Source organism: Ambystoma mexicanum, chromosome 8, assembly GCF_040938575.1.
Source record: "Ambystoma mexicanum isolate Mex_15411 chromosome 8, UKY_AmexF1_1, whole genome shotgun sequence".
In the NCBI taxonomy this organism is placed as follows: Eukaryota; Metazoa; Chordata; class Amphibia; order Caudata; family Ambystomatidae; genus Ambystoma; species Ambystoma mexicanum.
The window spans coordinates 1516644352-1516662092 of NC_090929.1; the positions used below are offsets into that span (position 1 = coordinate 1516644352).

Genomic DNA, 17741 nt, shown 5'->3' on the forward strand with positions numbered 1-17741 from the left:
AGGATGGTTCCTCCTTCTCTGGCGAGAAGATCAGCGTCCGTCAGCAGTTTGACTGGGGGGGGAGGGGACCCTGACATGTCCAGAAGGTCCAGGAACCAAATCTGCCTCGGCCACGCCGGTGCGACGAGGATCATCCTGCACCGGGACCGTCTGAGTTGACTGATGAGTCGCAGCAGCAACAGTGGGAACGCATACAGGAACAGGCCGTCCCAGGGGAATGAGAAGGCATTGTCCAAGCTCCCCGGCTGGGGAAACCTGGAATAGGAGATCCACTTGATCCTGCCGCAGCCCCCACTCGTGGCACGAGTGCAGCTCCCTGCTGAGTCGGCGATGGTGTTCTTTATTCCTGCCAGATGGAAGGGTACCAGAAACATCCCTTGGGCGACGGCCCAGTGCCACAGATCCTGCGCTTCCTTGGATAGGGCTGGGGATCTGGTGCCCCCCTGCTTCCGGATGTAGAACATCGTGGTGGTGTTGTCGGTGAAGACCCTTACCACCTTGCCCTTGAGGGATGGAAGGAACAACCTGAGGGCCCAGAATACGGCTCAGAGCTCCAGTACATTGATGTGTAGTGACCTCTCTCCGGGAGCTAAAGGCCTCTTGCGTGGAGATCTCCGGTGTGAGCTCCCCATCCCTCCAGGGAGGCGTCCGTCACCGTTTCCAGATGTGCCGAGGTCTGGAAGTCCATACCCGTGGCTACGCAGGTGCCCCACCACCGGATCGCTTGGCGGAAAGCCTCGTTGAGCGAGATCCTGTCTTCGAAACTGCCCGCCGTTTGCATCCAACGGGCATCGAGGAACTCATGCAGTGGTCGCATACGCAGCCTGCATAGGCGCACAAGGTAGATGCACGAGGACATCATGCCGAGTAGAGACTTGATGGACCTCACCCTGGCCAGGGGCATGGTAAACAGCCGTTGTACCTTGCCCAAGATGGCTTTCGTCCTTTCCTCCGACGGTGAAGCCACTCGCACCACTGTGTACGACGGTACCAAGTGAGATTTCGCGAAGTTGATTGAGATTCCCAGATCCGTGAGCAGTAGGACGGTCTTCCCTGTGTGATCGACAGCAAGATCTCATGACTTTGCTCGGGTGAGCCGGTCGTCCAGGTAGGGGTAGACATGGATCCCCTGCAGGCGCAGCCGTGCCACCACTGGTGCCAGGCACTTGGAGAATACCCAGGGCACCGACTTCAATCCGAAGGGAAGGGCCTTGAACTGATAGTGCCGCCCCTGGACCACGAATCGTAGGAATTTGTGATTTCCCTTTAGAATGGGGATGTGGAAGTCGCCTTCCTCCAGCTGTCCCAGCACATGCTGGAGGGCGACCATCCGCAATTTCGGAGACTTCATGTACTTGTTTAGACAACGAAGGTCCAGGATGGGTCGCCAGCTGCCGGTCTTCTTCCGGACGAGGCAGTAGCGTGAGTACACTCCGGAGCCCCAGAGCCTTTTTGAGACAAGCTCTATGGCCCCCTTTCTTAGCATCGCTCATACCTCCAGGAGTAGTTGTGGGACGTGGTTTTCCTTCCTGGGCACGGGTGGTATACGGGCACACCTCTGAAATTCCAGAGTGTGTCCACGGGCCAGAGAATCTAGCACCGAACGGTCGGTGGAGATGGACTCCCACACACCGCCGAATTTCGCCAGCCAGCCTCCCACCGGGGTGCTCGGGTGGGGGCCCGATGCCATGGCCGGTTCAGTCCTGCTTCATCGCGGCCTTGCCGATGACGACGAGATCCTCCTGTTTTGCCGCGTCCTCTGTAGGCTTCCTGCGACGAGGAGCGGGCCGCTTGGCGGTGCGATGAGGAACCGCAGCTGAATCCTTTGGAGGCACCTTGCTTGCCTCCGGAGTTCAGAAAGGACGGCCATCGTTGTTGAAGAACACCCAAGGCCCGAACCGTCTCAGTGTCCGCCTTGATGGCCTACAGTGACTCGTCCACTGTCTTGCCGAACAGGTTGTCCCCGTCGAAAGGCATGTCCAGAACCCTGGTCTGCACGTCCTGGCGGAAGTCGGTGGCCTTGAGCCAACCGTGCCGGCGAAGGCAAACGCTGTTGCCCATCTGACGAAAGCCGGTGTTGGCGATGTCCGTGGCCACCGTAATGGCGTGGTCCGACGCCACCTCGCCTTCCTGTACGATTTCCAGGGCCTCAGCCCTCTTGTCGTCCGGGAGGAAGTCCAGCAGGGGAGCTCCCCCTCGGCTGTCTCCGTTGCGATCGACCAGGGCTTCTCCTAAAGCTTACCCGTGTTCTTCCTCTTCACCGAGCCAGAGCGTTGGCTCGTGGTCGATGGCGTCGGTGATAATGTGCCCTGCCTAGCAACCAAGGAGCCCGATTTATCGGCGCTCCCGGTGCCAGCGGACTCGCAGTGCTTTGCCTTTTGTTGGGCCCCCGTCGCTGGAGCGCCCTCAAAGGTCTTAGAAGACCGCTCAGACTTCTTCTCACCCTCTGCTGGGCTCTTCCCCTCCAGCCAGTTGGTGAGTCGAATATGACGATCCTTCATTGTCTGTTCGGACATGTTCTTACAAAACGCACAGCCCTTCTCGTGCAATTTGTCGTCGTGAAGGCAGTAGAGGCACCGAGAGTGCTCATCCTCCTTAAAGACATTCTGTAGCCTGCATCCAGGGCAGCTCCTGAACAGCTTGGGTCCAACAGGTGTCATGCTTCCTTTGTCCTGGGCCATGACCACACGGGGTAGGCCTCAAAGATCTTCTGGAATCCTCAGAGAAGTGGAAAACTCAACGAAAAGATGCCTTGAGGGGCATAGAAGAGCGCGCATGGAGTAAGACAGCCTCTAAACGGAGCTCCCGTCATAATCCTGAAGTAGATCCTGCAAAAACGTGGTTTACCGCTAAATATTGCCACTACATAGATATTATTGGACGTATGAAGCGACGCTGGAACGTTTGGGACTGAAATTGTAGAAAATCGGAGTGGCTTTAAGGCGAAACGGCACTCAAGAAATATCAATCTTATGAAAAGGGAGGAGCTGACCACGACAGATCACCCGGCTGTGCCTGAGGACGCCCGGAGGAGTGGACCCTCTTGGAAGGTGATTCCCCCCCCCCCCTCCAGGAGCGGAGGCGACGCCTGGCATCGGCGCTACGGCCACCGTACACCCAAACCATTGCTCACTGAAGCGTGCAGTGCCCGGGTGATCAGCACTGCTCTCCCACATGAACACAGAAACGAGCCGAGCACCTTAATGGGCGACCAGACCCCGTAAGAGCAAAGGCGGACCCAAACCGAAGGCGAGTGGACGTGACGCTGCGGCACCCGTGTGCGATGCAGGCGGACTGGTGGGGCGCTGACCGCTTCAAAGACCTGCCAAGCCGCGAGCAATACTACGGAACTCGCGGCCTGCTGCACCTCGGCAACGCGAGGCCACGTACACTAAGAAGCACCGGCTGTAGGGCACTTGCAACAGGGAAGATATGTTAACCAAACCACAGTGAGAAGAGGGATACGAGAGGAGGCCAGCCCACCTACTGAACCACCCGGCCCAAATCCAAAGAGCAACGGGCCCCACCACTTGACCAGCGGTAACAGGCCCCCACTGGCTGATCACACGAGCCCTGTTGGGTCACGAGGCCGAACCAGCGAAGGCGAGAACATTGTGGCCGCCGGACAACCGAGCCGCATCCTACACACGCGAAGTGTGACTCAACGGCACCCGAGAGACACCCACAACCAGAGCCCTCATTAAGGTATGCAGAACTCACGAAAACTCACAAGAACTCCGATTCTTGCATGAACCCTCATATTGGGGTAGGTAGACCCCGCCTCCGGGCCCTGCCCGATCTGACACTCTCCGCTTGACGGCAGCCGACACTGGGGGAACTAAACACGAAGACGTGCCAGTCGGGCCAACCGGGGACCCCTTCAGCCCAACCACTGTGACCTTCTCCACTGAAAAGAGAACCATCCTGGGGCTGCTAGGGCCACCTTCGACATTCGCACCGCACTACCCTCTCAAGTCATCTACCCGAACCAATTACCTCCCCAAACACCGAACACCACGCCAACTGAGTCTTGTCGCCCCACTCCCGACCCACCGAGACTCAGTCCACCTCATGGCCACGACCAAATAAGAACTCATAGACCCCGTCATCTTGCTGGTGAAAAGGCAAGCCCAGCGGCCCAGCGCACGCAACTACGCGAAGCAGAAGCCGCAAAGGCGACCCAAGAGACACGCAGTGGGATATCCTCCACGAGGAATAAATCCAAGTCATCGACAATAATTGATTCCTTCACAGCAGCCAGGCCCAAACAGCAACCACCCCAAGAGTCCGACACACAAACAGAATCACCCCCAACCGAAGACCATCCCAAAGATGCGCAAGTACTGCAGGCCATCGCTGCGCTCAGGGCGTTCCTCGACACTAGAATTGATGAAGTCAAAGCAGACATGCAGCTAATGCGCCGGGATGCCCGCAATCTCACCGAAAGAGTGACCACGGTGGAAGTGAACCTGCAGGACACCACAGAGACCACCTCAGATCTAAAGGCCAAGGTCCACAAACTTGAAAAACAGGTTGCAAGACTTGAAGCACGATCAGAGGAGGCAGAAGGGAGGGCCCACCGCAATAACATTTGCATTCTAGGAATCCCCGAAGATATGGAAGGAGCGAACCCGACCGAATACGTGGAATCCATGATACTACAAGAGATCGGTGCTGGCAAACTTTCCCAGGGATTCTCAGTCGAGAGAGCCCACAGATCCCTACAGAAGAGGCCCCCACCAGGGTCGCACCCACGCCCAATGATTGCAAAAATCCTAAACTTTCGTGACAGAGAGACAATACTCAGGTTCTCAAGGGAAGGGGGTGAGATCAAAGGGAATGACTCCAAGATGTCATATATCCTGACTATATCCCCAATGTGCAACGCGCTAGGAACTCATTTGTGCCAGTGAAAGCCAGATTATGGAAACTCAATCTTAAATACATGCTATTATATCCCTCACGCCTCAAAGTGCTCTATAAAGGAAAATCGGTCTTCTTGGAAACCCCAGGCGCAGCCACCATGTGGCTAGAGCACAACAACTTGGTTGAAGACGATGAATGCGCCCCAAGAACTTAAAGGCTAAGCACAGACCACCGATCCCGCGGAGCAAGCAAATGCGTGGCTAGAAATCTTAACACCGAATTCGAAAGATAGCCTACCGCCACAATAACAGAACTCGCTACCACCGACGGGAGCTCACGTGAATACACATCGGAACTGCTGCAGCCCACCCCACTGGAACCTGTGCTGGCCTGCTGCCAGCACTACACCCGCATCAAACGGCCTGGAGAGACCCACAAGATGCGGGAGCCCCCGAGCATTGCCTGTCCCATGCAACTGCTGGGGGCAGTTTACAATTGTTGAACCTTGTTAATACATTCCCTGAAATGAAAGTTCAAAAAGTTGAAATGTCGCCGATACGATGCAGCATCTAAAACGACACAAGGGCGAAGAATGGGTAAACAGGAACCAGGCGACCCCCGGAGCGAAGCACCCGCACCCCGTAATCACCACACAGAGTGAGATGGGCAATAGGAAGGGAACACCGGAACTCTCCCTAAAATCATCATGACCACGCACATCTAAGTTTTAACCTGGTATGTGAGAGGGCTAGGCACCTACCTTCGTAGAAATAGGATTAAATCCTACCTGCATAGAAAAAAGATCGGACTGGCCTATTGCAGGAAACCCACCTTATGAAGGAAGTTACTGCAACGCTACAAACGCACTGGGGCGGGCAGGGATTTGGGGGTGCTTACGCCAAGTATGCCAGGGGGGTGTTCACATGGATCAGCCCCCAAATCCCCTTTCGACTGGCAAGGACCAAGTCGGATCCGGAAGGAAGGTACGTGATACTGTGGGGACATATCGAACAAACTGAAGTATGTATTGTGAACTCGTACCTCCCCAACACAATATACCAGCCCACCTAAACCGAATGTATGCCAAGGTCACACAGTATAGGAACAGATTCTTTATCTGGGGGGGTGACTTCAATTGCGTGAGCGACCCAGAACTGGACAGGTCCACACCCCTCCTTAGTGGCCCGTCGACACCCACCACAGCACTGAAAACCATGCTAAATCGCCTAGACCTAAATGACGTCTGCCAGGAATTACACCCAACCAAGCGAGGTTACTCCTTTTACTCAGCTCCACATAACCTCCACACCAGGATCGATTACGTCTTCACTGGTAGGGAACACCTACCCCAGATCGAAGTGGCACAATACTTGGGTCGGACCATTTCCAAACACACCCCAAATGGTCGAATGGAGCATTACGGGACCCAGATCCCCAATACCGACATGGAGAAAGCCTACGGATGCACTAAAAGACCTGGAGTTCAGAGAAGACCTCAGGGACTCCCTAGAGAACTATATAGAAGTGAACATGGGCAGTGTCGACCGCCTAAGCACAACATGGGACGCCCTGAAAGTAGTAATAAGGGGAGAAATCAAAGCAAAGGCCGGAGGCATCAGGAGACAACTGCGAACCGACCTAGAACAACGCGAAAAAGTAATAGAGAGGCTAGAATCTGGCACCAGGAACGTCCGGCAGGATGAAGACACACTCAAGCAGATCAGAACTGAAAGCAAGGAAGCCTGGGGCAGGCTGGCCAAGTTTGATTACACAACCAGAACCAATGGAGCGCACATCGAGGCAGATAAACCCAGCTGACTCCTAGCCTGGCTATGCAAAAAGGAACGCCCCAGACATCTAACCACAACCCTGAAAGGCGAAGTAGGCGAACTGCACCAGAACCAGCAGAGCATAAATAACACCTTCAAACAATTCTATGCCCAACTGTACTCGCACAACGCCCAGGTGCCCCCTGATGAGATCTCCAACACACTAGAAGAGATAGGGCTACCCAAGATTTCACCCGCACATAGAAGCCCTAGACGCAGACATCACCACGGAAAAAAAATCCGGAGATATTAAATCTTTGGCCACATGCAGAGCCCCGGGCAGTGACGGGCTACCCTCCGAATTTTACAAAACCTACGAACCAACTTTAACCCCGTTACTGCACGAGGTCTTTCAGGAGGCATACGAGCTGGGGATCCTACCCGATAGTATGCGTAAAACACTGGTTGTCCCGATGCTTAAACCCGACAAACCAGCGGACAACTGCGACTCCTATCGCCCACTTGCAATGCTCAACCAAGACATCAAAATATTGACCACGATCTTAGCAATAAGACTTTCCAGGTTGATAGGATAGATAATACACAGACCAGAATGGCTTTGTGCCGGGCCGCAACAACCCGGCCAACCTTTGCAGGCTCCAGCACGTTATGCCCAGGCTGACCGAGATGGAGGCTCCTATGCCCTGCTATCCTTAGACGCTGTCAAAGCATTCAATTCCATCTACTGGGAATGGCTAATAGCGGTTCTCCGAGACTTTGGCTTCGGTGAGAAATTTATCAGATGGGTCGAAGTGCTATGCAACAAACCAAAAGAGCGAGTGAAGTCCGGAAGGCTCGTTTCCACGGGATGGGACTTACAGAGAGGCACCAGGCAGGGGTGTCCACCTTCCCCCATGCTCTATATACTTGGACTGGAACCTATTGCCATCTATTTCAGAAAACAATTCTTTGATGCAGGCATACGACTGGATGGAGTAGACCACATAATCTCCTTGTATGCGGATGATGTCTTCCTATATGTGAAGAACCCTAACCTAAATGTACCGACTATGCTAGAGGTTCTAGATAATTTCGCCAAAGTCTCTGGAATAAGATTCAGCAGACGTAAATCTTGCCTCTTTCCACTAGCAAACCTCAGAAACAAACACATCGAAGACCTACCTCCACTAGGAGTACAATGGCAACTGACCACATTCCGCTATCTTGGAGTCAACATAATGCACACACCCGAATTAATGCATGAGAACACCTTGGCGGCACTGCCCCCTCTACGCAAATCGATAGGCTTTTGGTCTAAACTCCCCCTGTCTGTGATGGGACGGGCATCCATCATTAAAATGATTGTTCTTCCCAGGTTCCTCTACAGATTCCAAAACGTGCATTATTACATCAAAGCCCCCTTCTTTCGCTTACTGGAGAAGATATTTCTTATGGGATAAAGGCAGACACAAGATGGCACTAACGACACTAACCCTCCCATACAGACAGGGTGGCATTCAACTCCCTGACCTGGAAAAATATTATCTAGCAGCCCAGCTCAGCTTTGTAGCCAAATGGTTAGCCGACGATGCCACCTCTGAGACAACACTGCTACAACACCCAGTCGCCCCAATCCGACTGAAGAAACTCATCTGGGCACCCCAACACCTTCTGACCGAAGCACCCTTGCTAGTCACCCTGGGAAGGCAAATATGGCACAGGACAAAGTCACTTCTCCACCTGGAACACACATATTCCCCAGATATTCTGCTGCTCTCAGACTTCTGTAAGACCAGTGCCGACTTGGCGACCATCAGGCACTGGGAAAGGAAAGGGGTATACACGTGGGGAGAATTATACAGTGAGGGCTCCTTCCGTGACTTCTCTTCCCTACAATCCGAAGATGGCATACCCAGCGGCCAATTCCTGTGGTATCAGAGGACCCGGAAACTGGCGCGAGACAAATGGGACACATGGCCTGAGGCTCTTGAGACCAATCCCTTCATAACACTATTATACAGCCTGGCAGAGGGCTGGAGACCGGTGTCCCAAATATACAGCCATTTAATGGATAGGCCTAACCCCCCGCAGCCCTGACCTAAAACTCAAATGGGACAAAGACCTGGGGCGCGAAATGTCTGATGCGGAATGGGAGAGCCCTGGCGTTCCCTAAAGATGTATCCAGGAACTCCAGATTTAGATTAATCCAACTGAATGTGCTATACCGCCCCTACCCAACTCCATACAGACTACTGAAGTTTAGTAAACAATCACATCACAACTGCCCCTGGTGCAGCGGAGACAAAGCAGATCTACTACACATGTTCTGGGAACGCACCAAGGTACGACGGCTCTGGCCAAGGCGGAACAAACCTGCATGAAGGCAGGCATGTCCAGATATGAATGGACCCCCAGTGAATGCCTTCTGGGAACTTACCCCAGACTTGCCAAAACCAAACACACCGTGAAGCTCATGGACATGGCCTGCATCCTCACTAAGAGCACCATCGCAGTGGCATGGAAACGGCCAGGCGGCCCACAATTCCAAGCATGGTATAAGGAGTTGGAGCGCTGGGTGGAGGCAGAAACATCGGCTTGGGAGAACAGCGTCGCAAAATCCCCTGAAGATACGAGTCAGACACTAGATGCTTGGAAGGCCCTGACGTGGGCACTGTTCCACCCTTCCAATGATGAAGTCACCCTGACTAACTTACCATTGAACTTGCCAACCCAAAGATACTTAAACTGCTGCGTAAATCACAACTGTACCCCCATACCCATGCTCCTTTGTCCTCTCTCACCCTTCTCGCACTACCCTCTGATGATTTTCCCACTCTGAACTAGTCATCAACCTCTCGGAGACAGTCACCGTTACTTTTAAATTGTTAAATGTTTACGTTAATGTTGTTTTATCGTTTATTTCTCACTCAAACCATACTATGCCGCAGTTAGAAACCAAACCTAACTGCTGTTGTACTTATAACAAATGCCAATAAAGAAAATTAAAAATAAATTGAGGAGCGTAGAAAATTCCAAAAACGGGTCGCCGTTGATCGGGAGTAGAATCGGTGGAGCTTGAGGCTCGATTGACCAAAAATATAAGAGTAAACTCTTCGAAAAAAACGCAAAATGCAGTAAAAGCTCGAGAGCTACATCACGAGGACTCCCAACACTTGAACGTGCAGTAAAAATCTGAAGATGGCTGCCAGAGGAGGGGCTTAGGTAGAGGGCAATCATTGGCTCGGGGCAGTATGACCCAGAGACCAGTGATTGGTCACTTGTAGAAAGACAGTTCAGAAACGAAACTGAAACTGATTTCTTTATTTACCGAGGATTCACAGCCTGACGACGGGGAATATTCATGAGCATGTGAATCCATGCCAGACCCCATGCTGGCGAAAGGAAATCTACATTACCCTGCTCTTTTCCTTTCCTATGTTCCACTGAGAAACAATAGGGCTGTAAATCAAGAAACCAGCGCATGACCCTTGCATAAGTGTCCTTGCGGAGGCTCAACCAGGTTAACGGGGCATGGTCTGTGACAAGTCAGAACCTTCTACCAGTCAACTAATATTTGAGACAGGTTATGGCCCACATAATGGCCAAGGCTTCAAGTTCAAGAGTTGCATAATTTTTTCTCAGGTGAATAACTTCCTGCTTATATAGAGGAGCGGATGTTCTATACCATCATGACTCTCTGAAAGAACTGCACCTACACCTGTATGTGAAGCATCAGTTTTCAGGATGAATTCCTGATTGAAGTTTGCCACCTTCAATACAAGTTCACTGCACAAGATATGTTTTATAGTTTGTCAGAATATAATTGAGCTTTCGGATGCCATTTGATTTTCAGAGTTTCTGCTTTTCTAAGTTTATCTGTCATTGGAGAGGTTATAGACGATAAATTAGGAATAAACCGTCTATAATATCCAACTAACCCCAAAAAGGCTCTCAATTCTTTCTTTGTCTTTGGAGGAGGGGTTTCTTTTACTGCTTTGACATTTTCAGTTTGGGATTGAACTAGTACATTCCTGACAAAGAAACTAAGATATTTTACGGCAGATCTAGCGAGATGACATTTCTTTGGATTTGCAGTAAGTCCGGCTTTTCTCAGGGCTGTAGTAATCAAGTATAGATGGTACATATGTTCTCTCCAAGATTTGCTATGAATGATAATAGCATCAATCTATGCTCTGCAAAAGGAAGCATAGGGTCGAAGAATTTGATCCATTAACCTTTGAAAAGTGGCTGGTGCTCTGTGCAAACCAAAAGCCAGGACTTTAAATTGAAAAAGACCAAGGGGAGTAGAAAAGGCTGTTTTTGGTTTATCTGCAGGATTGACTGGAACTTGCCAGTATCCCTTAGATCCATCGTGGAGAGATACACTGCAGTTCCCAACCTATCAATAAGATCATCAATTCTAAGCATTGGGGTAACTGTCAAATTGGGAAACCTCATTGACTTTTCTAAAAATCAATGCGAAATCCCCACAATTGATCTTGTTTAGCGACCAATACAATAGGGGAAGACCATGGGCTCTGAGAAGGTTCTATAATATCAGCCTTTATCACTTTCCAACGCTTCTTGAATTACATACTTTCTTCTCTCAGATATTCAATATGGTTTTAAATTAATAACTGTCAGTCAAGACTTGGATGGAGTGAAGATCCTAAGGAGCCACGGAAGATGGAGACACTCCTATCCTCAATTGAAGGCCCACTGTTCACTCTATAGGCTAAGACAAATGGGGAGCCCTCCCAAGGAGACAGGAGTGCTACTTGACACACCCCATTTCTCAAAACAATCAAATAAGCGTACAGGAGCTGCAAAAGCAGGACAAAAGGTAGACCTTCAAAGGCAATAATAACAGGAAGTACAAGATTTCTTTACCAGGGTTACTCTGAGTAGAGGCTTACCTTCAGGTAGACTGCACCCAGCTGTGGACCTATACTGATGAGTAGAACTTGTGGCCTTGGTAGGCCAATGTAAAGAAAAGTAAAAATACTAATTAACTAAGAGTAACTACCTAGAGGAACATAACTGCAAAGACAAAGAAGGTTTTAAAACTTGGATTCCTTTAACAGAGCTTCTGCATGCACTGCCTTCCTCTTTATACGGAGGCCCTGGGCAGCAGTGATTCTGTGGGATTCGTGCGAGGAAAGGACCTCACAGCGTCGGTATGCGCCGCAGCAAATCTGGAAATCTGTTCACTACTTTGGAAGGGAGAGCCCCGACATACCGAGGGTGCTGGGTCACCTTGCCCCCAATCTCCAGGACAACAGGAATGGTGGGCGGCGATTGGGAATTCCACTTGTAGCCGCTGAATCCTAACAATAACCATGCCAGGACGGATATTAATATAATGATGTACCACTTTTACTCTTTCTGTTTCTGTTCTATAAACATCACCAAACTGTGCTAAGTGATCCATTAAAGCTTGCTTTTAAATTTGGAGGGATTAGAGAATTGGTGTGATTTTCATCAGATAATAGACTAGTTAACAAGAATTTTCTTTCCATTCCTTGAGAAGATTTACATGATACATGTGTGTCTTAATTTTTCTGTCTGGTTGTGAGACTCAATAGTTAGAAGGTCCTGTTTGTTCAATAATCTCATAGGGACCATTCCTCCTAGACAGCATTTTATTTTCTGAAGAGGGAAGGAGAGCTAAGACCTTCTGACCAATAGAAAAAGATCTTAACACAGCTTTCTCATCATAGTACTCACTCTGTTGTTCCGGGTCCTAGACATAACAGTCTGTACTATGGATAAACAGCTGCCATATGTTCTGTCAACCGCTGAGCAGTTTCGGATAACGGTAGAGAGGCTTTTTCTCGTTCTTCCCATATTTCCTGTAACATATCTAAAACATCTCTTGTTTTTCTCCCATATAATAAAAATGTGGAGAATCCTGTGGAAGATTGTGGGTGTTTTCTAATGGCAAAAAGGGCCAATGGGATCAGAAAGAATTGTCTACTTCGCCTAGTTTCTTTAAAATGTGGCAATACTTGCTCCAATCTTCCCCATATTGACATCTCATACATGAGGATTTGTGCAAATTCTGTATTTGTTTTGTACTTGGCCGATTGTCAAAATAAGTTCTTAAAGGCTTACACGCCTGCTGGAATGCCCCGGGGGTCCTCAACATTTCTGGGCAGACTCACCTGTGCCTGGCAGTGCCTACGACCCGTGGCACATTCCTGCAGTGAAGCTTTCACATTGTGATGGCGTTAAATGCTCTGCCGATCTTATCCCCGCTCTTCCACTGATTCCACGCTCATCCGCAGTTAAGCCTGCTGCTTCTGGACTCCACAGCACTGCCGGTAGCTTGTCTTTTGCTCCCAGTTCCCCAGCGGTTCTCTCAGTGCCTGCAGTGTCTTGTGTGGCCTCGCGCCACTCCGGTAAACTTCTGCCTTCTCCCACGGTTCTGCTTCCTTTTTCCATTCAGCTTCTCACTCTTGAAATGCAGAGGCCATTTTTAAATGTCCAGCGCAGTTGGGCCTCTTCACCACAACTAGCCTACATATTCAGATTAGTGTTTATTTTGATCCATATTAACTTTGCCTTCCTCGTCTCAGTACTTCAGGTTTTATGGGAGTTGGAGTCCATAGGATTTATAGGATTTCTAATGTGATTTTCTTTGGGAGTTTTGGTTAGCACAAAAAGATCAGAGACAGGAGGTGTTATGTGTGTGTTATGTACATATGAGGTGTGAATGGTATTCAGCTCAGGATGACAGTATGCCATCAGGATCCTAGGTGTCATAGGGCTTTGTTCAAAGGTGGAGGGAGAATACTGCGTCTCTGCTAGTGAAGTCATCACTCTCTCCCAATAGTTTGTCCCCTCCCACATAATTCTCCCTCATAATCCCACCCCAAGGGTCAGGATCAGGTAGGGGCTGCCGTCCCCTAGCCATGTGGGAGCAATTCATCACCAGGGAATCAGTGATGACACTGAAGGATTCATCACACCTCACATTCTTCTCCAACAAAGTCACTTTTGGCATAAGCACTATACATGTAACAGACAAAACAAAGATAGGACTGAAACACCAGGAGAGATTACATTATAAAAAACACATTATGATGGATTTGCCAACTAGAGTAGTAAGTGCAAGGACATGCACATGACAAAACAAAGCTGCTGGTAAAGGGCCCTCGCAAACCTTGATCACTTGACTTCAAAATGCACGGAATAGCACTGGTAGTAAACAATGTTTCTTCATTTATTTGAACCGTACCTAAGGGAGAATTTTGTGGCAGCCCCGTCTTCTTCCAGCACGTACAATTTATGACACCAGTGCTGTCATCCACTGCAAAAAAAAAGGTAGTGTAACAGTTAGCAACTGTTCAGAACGGCTGAAAGCGTTACAATAATTCTTTGTGGACAGGTCACTATTCCTTTGTTCAGTGTTCGAAAAAGAAATATGTACAACTCAATCAAGAATAGCCTGTCACAATTTACAGTTGTTTCTTCATTCAACACAGTTTGGTATATTTGTTTTCTGAAAAGTTTTTGAAGTATGTTATATCGGCTGAAAACCATGCAACACCACAGGGGACTTTATAAGACGTGGGCCTCATAAACGAGTGCCCCGGGTTTGGAAAGGTGCCGGTAACAACATTATTGGTACCTTTTCCAGACCAGGTCACGCTGAGTCTGCCAGTAGGGGCACTGAACATGACCCTTGTACTGGGACATGTCAGGTTAACGGCTTTGGTGTTTGTCAGTTGTCTTTCGTGGTGGACAAAAGTGTTTGCGTCGGAAACCAGTGGGGGTAGAGTGTTTGGGTATTCTACGTGGTAGGTTGGGAAAAAGATGTTACAAGAAGGGGGATACCATGTCTCACCCGTCCGTGTCCCACTACCACTCACCGAGGACCCCCAATCCAGGTGATCCTCCCTCACTGGTCCACCCCCAGGAACTGGATCCAATAGCGATGCCGTGTCCTGGCCACCTGGATGACGGACCCCCGGACTGGTCAGGGAGACACCTTCAGGTATCTCACAGAGACCAGTGCCCGGAGGTGTGTCGCAGGTGTATGATATGCTCCCTTTGAATCTATCAGCAGCCTTGTCACGGTATACCACCCAACCCTTCTTGGCTGCCCATTCCAGCTCAGTATCAGAGGTACCTTTCTATCATGGCTCCAATAATTTCTAAATGGGAGAAGTCAGTTGATCGCTATTCCCACCAATGACTTATGAGCTTTGGCAATCAGCTGTTGAGCTCCACAGGACTCGTCCCTTCTTCCATTACTATTTTACTTGTAGATGAAACAGCTGACCTAGTCCATTCTCACGGTCAAATGTATTATATGTATGCGGATGATACCCATGTCATCTTACATCTAAAGTAACACCTTTGAAAAATTCTCCACCAATTCAGAAGAGGTATGCAAATGGTAGGACACTGGATGAACCAAAACTCTAGAATGTTATCAATCTAAAAAATAGATGATTTATTCTGTTGGCTCTTTGACAAAGGTCTCCCAGATTGGACCCCAATGGGCTTGTGACAGATTGCAGGGAATTTCGATTCTTTATCTCTTTGTACTATTTTGCGGTTTCCTATAAAGTCAATTTTATGAATGTGTTCGTCTCTTGTAGGCTGGACTTCTGTAACTCTACTTTGCACTTGCTTTATCAGCCTTAAGTAGTCTTCAGATTATTAAAAGTGCCTTTGCTCAAAATGTTCTTTAAAAAGGGGTGTAGGGACCACATCAACCCAGCCATAAGCTCGCTTCACTGGTTACCCGTGGAGGAAATGGTACCTTTTAAGGCACTATGCCTGGTCCATCAAGCCGTTTATGGTCTTGTTCCTGCCTTCTTCTCTACATACCAGTCAGGATTCTGAAATCAGTCACCCAGGCTCAGGTCACTGTTCCCTCTTATGACCTTGTGCGATGGGGTGGAAGATCCTTCACAGTGCTGGCTGCACATTTGTGGAACACACTGCCCACTTCGCTTAGACTCAACCCTGATCACAGCACCTTTCAGTGCCATCTAAAAACATCCCTCTTTCCTCATTAATGTTGGTCTTTAATTCTCTACATTCCTAACCGAATTAGCTACTCTCATGCCAGGATACCTTTGGGGTTGAACATAGTGCTTTATCAATTTAATACCATACCATCCCATACCATTTGAACTTGCTGTGTGAGCCCCATAAAGGGGCCAGGACCATATACAGGCCAATACCTTGCAATGCAAAAACTACATCTAGTTAAGATTGCTTCCAGTTCTCCTGGCAAAGCAGAGTCCTGCTGACATTAAAACATGCTTTGAGGAGAATAAATGTTCAGCTGATGTTAAAACTGTTCGGGACTGTTTTAAAGCAGTGCTACGAGGTGAATTGATAAACAGAACTACACATGCTAGAAAGAAAAATCAAGAAATGATTAAAAAGATGGAAGAGGAGGTAAAGGAGTTGCAAAAGATTTGTGCGATTGTGGATTCAGAATCGAATAGGATAGGATAAAACTGAAAAAGCTAGAAGGTGAGATGAAGAACCATGTACAAACACTAGCGGCAAAAGGGTTATTTTATACGAAGCAGCGGTTTTGGGAATTTGTTGATAAGAATGGTAAGTTGTTGGCCAATAAACTTAAAGGGATGATGATGGATACATGCGTTTCTTCCATATAAACTGAACAAGGGGCCACTTTGCACAGGAATATAGAAATTTGTGAATATTTTCTGGACTTTTATGAGTGGTTATATAGGGAGGAACCTTATCCTAGTTATGACGACCTAGGTAACTTCATTGATAAAATAACTCTTTCGAAGTTATCTATGGAGGAGAAAACTGTACTTAAATCAGTGATTGATGTTTACAATGCTATTTTACAGATGAAAAAGGGAAAGTCACCAGGGCCGGATGGTATTGTTTCAGAGTTTTATAAAAGGTTTGCGACTCAGCTGTCACCAATTTTATGTGAGGTCTTTAATTAATTTATATCGTCGGGAATATTGTGTGACTCAATGAAGGATGCATTGATCATTGTAATTCCAAAGCCAGATACAGATCATAAAAAATGTGGGAACTATAGGCCAATCTCCATGTTAAATGTGGATCTTAAAATCTTTACCAAAATATGGGCAAATCGGCTAATGCCTTGTATGGGGGATATGATTGATGAGTCTCAGGTGGGTTTTACTCCAGGACGGTTTGGTTATGATAACATAAGGACTGTGTTGAATGTTATTGAGGTACATTATGGGAAGGAATCGAATGGGATTATAGGTTTTTTGATGCTGAAAAGGCCTTTGATAGCCTTGTTGTGTTTCACGGATGAGGCCCAACAAGGCTGAAACACATTTATGGGGTTGCTGTTGACACTCTTGTTCAGAAGGGTATTGCCACACCATTTCGGTGCTGGACAGCCCATGTGGGCGGAACAAAAACTGATTTGTAAATGGATACCTCCCATCTGTGAAAGGTACAGTGATCTAAAAGCGATGGCTGCGAACTCTCAAAGTGGAAAAAACCACAGAATAGGTTATCAAGGCATGTTCTTTCTGGAGAGGGGCGCCTGCTACGTTCTTTGAAAACAATATTTATGATGTTGATAATTGTATGATGATATTACCTTTATATATCGTGACCTGCCCCCATGGTGGAGCGAAAGAGGTTTATATTCATGTTTGATTACGCTGACTAGCAGCATGAGAGTTTCTTTTAACAATTTGGTTGTCATAATAAAGAAACTGCTAATAAAGGTGGGCACGTAGGGACCCGATAGGCAGTGCCTGTTGACATGGTGCTAATAGCCGTTTATATGACAGCACTGAGGGCCCCGGTGTGGATTGTGGACAAACAGGGCTTGTCCTAATGGGTTGGAATTGCTTGCAGCTATACAGAAGTCGTATGATGCTTGTTAAGAGTATATATCTGGAAAAACACAGAAAGAAAGGTGCAAGATGTAAAATGCAAGCATCCAGACCACAGGATGTGTCTTGTTCGTCGATTGCTGCATGGGTCCTGGCTTTTTACGTAATACCTATGCTTTCACAACCAATGACTGATTAGGAACAGACCTTGTGTGCCATGATTAACTTATGGAAATCCATAGGGCCCAGTATATGGTTTAGAAGAAGCACTGGT

General features: G+C 48.5%; 1 protein-coding gene across 11 annotated transcripts in view; it reads right to left on the reverse strand.

The window, feature by feature from the left end:
• The window catches only part of STN1 (STN1 subunit of CST complex), a 1349458-nt gene that overhangs the window by 884817 nt on the left and 446900 nt on the right, over positions 1 to 17741 (reverse strand). For all 11 annotated transcript variants that reach the window (XM_069611734.1, XM_069611735.1, XM_069611725.1 and 8 more), the window contains one exon: positions 13876 to 13947. In XM_069611734.1, the coding sequence (XP_069467835.1) occupies positions 13876 to 13947 (72 nt within the window). The remainder of the gene's footprint in view (positions 1 to 13875; positions 13948 to 17741) is intronic.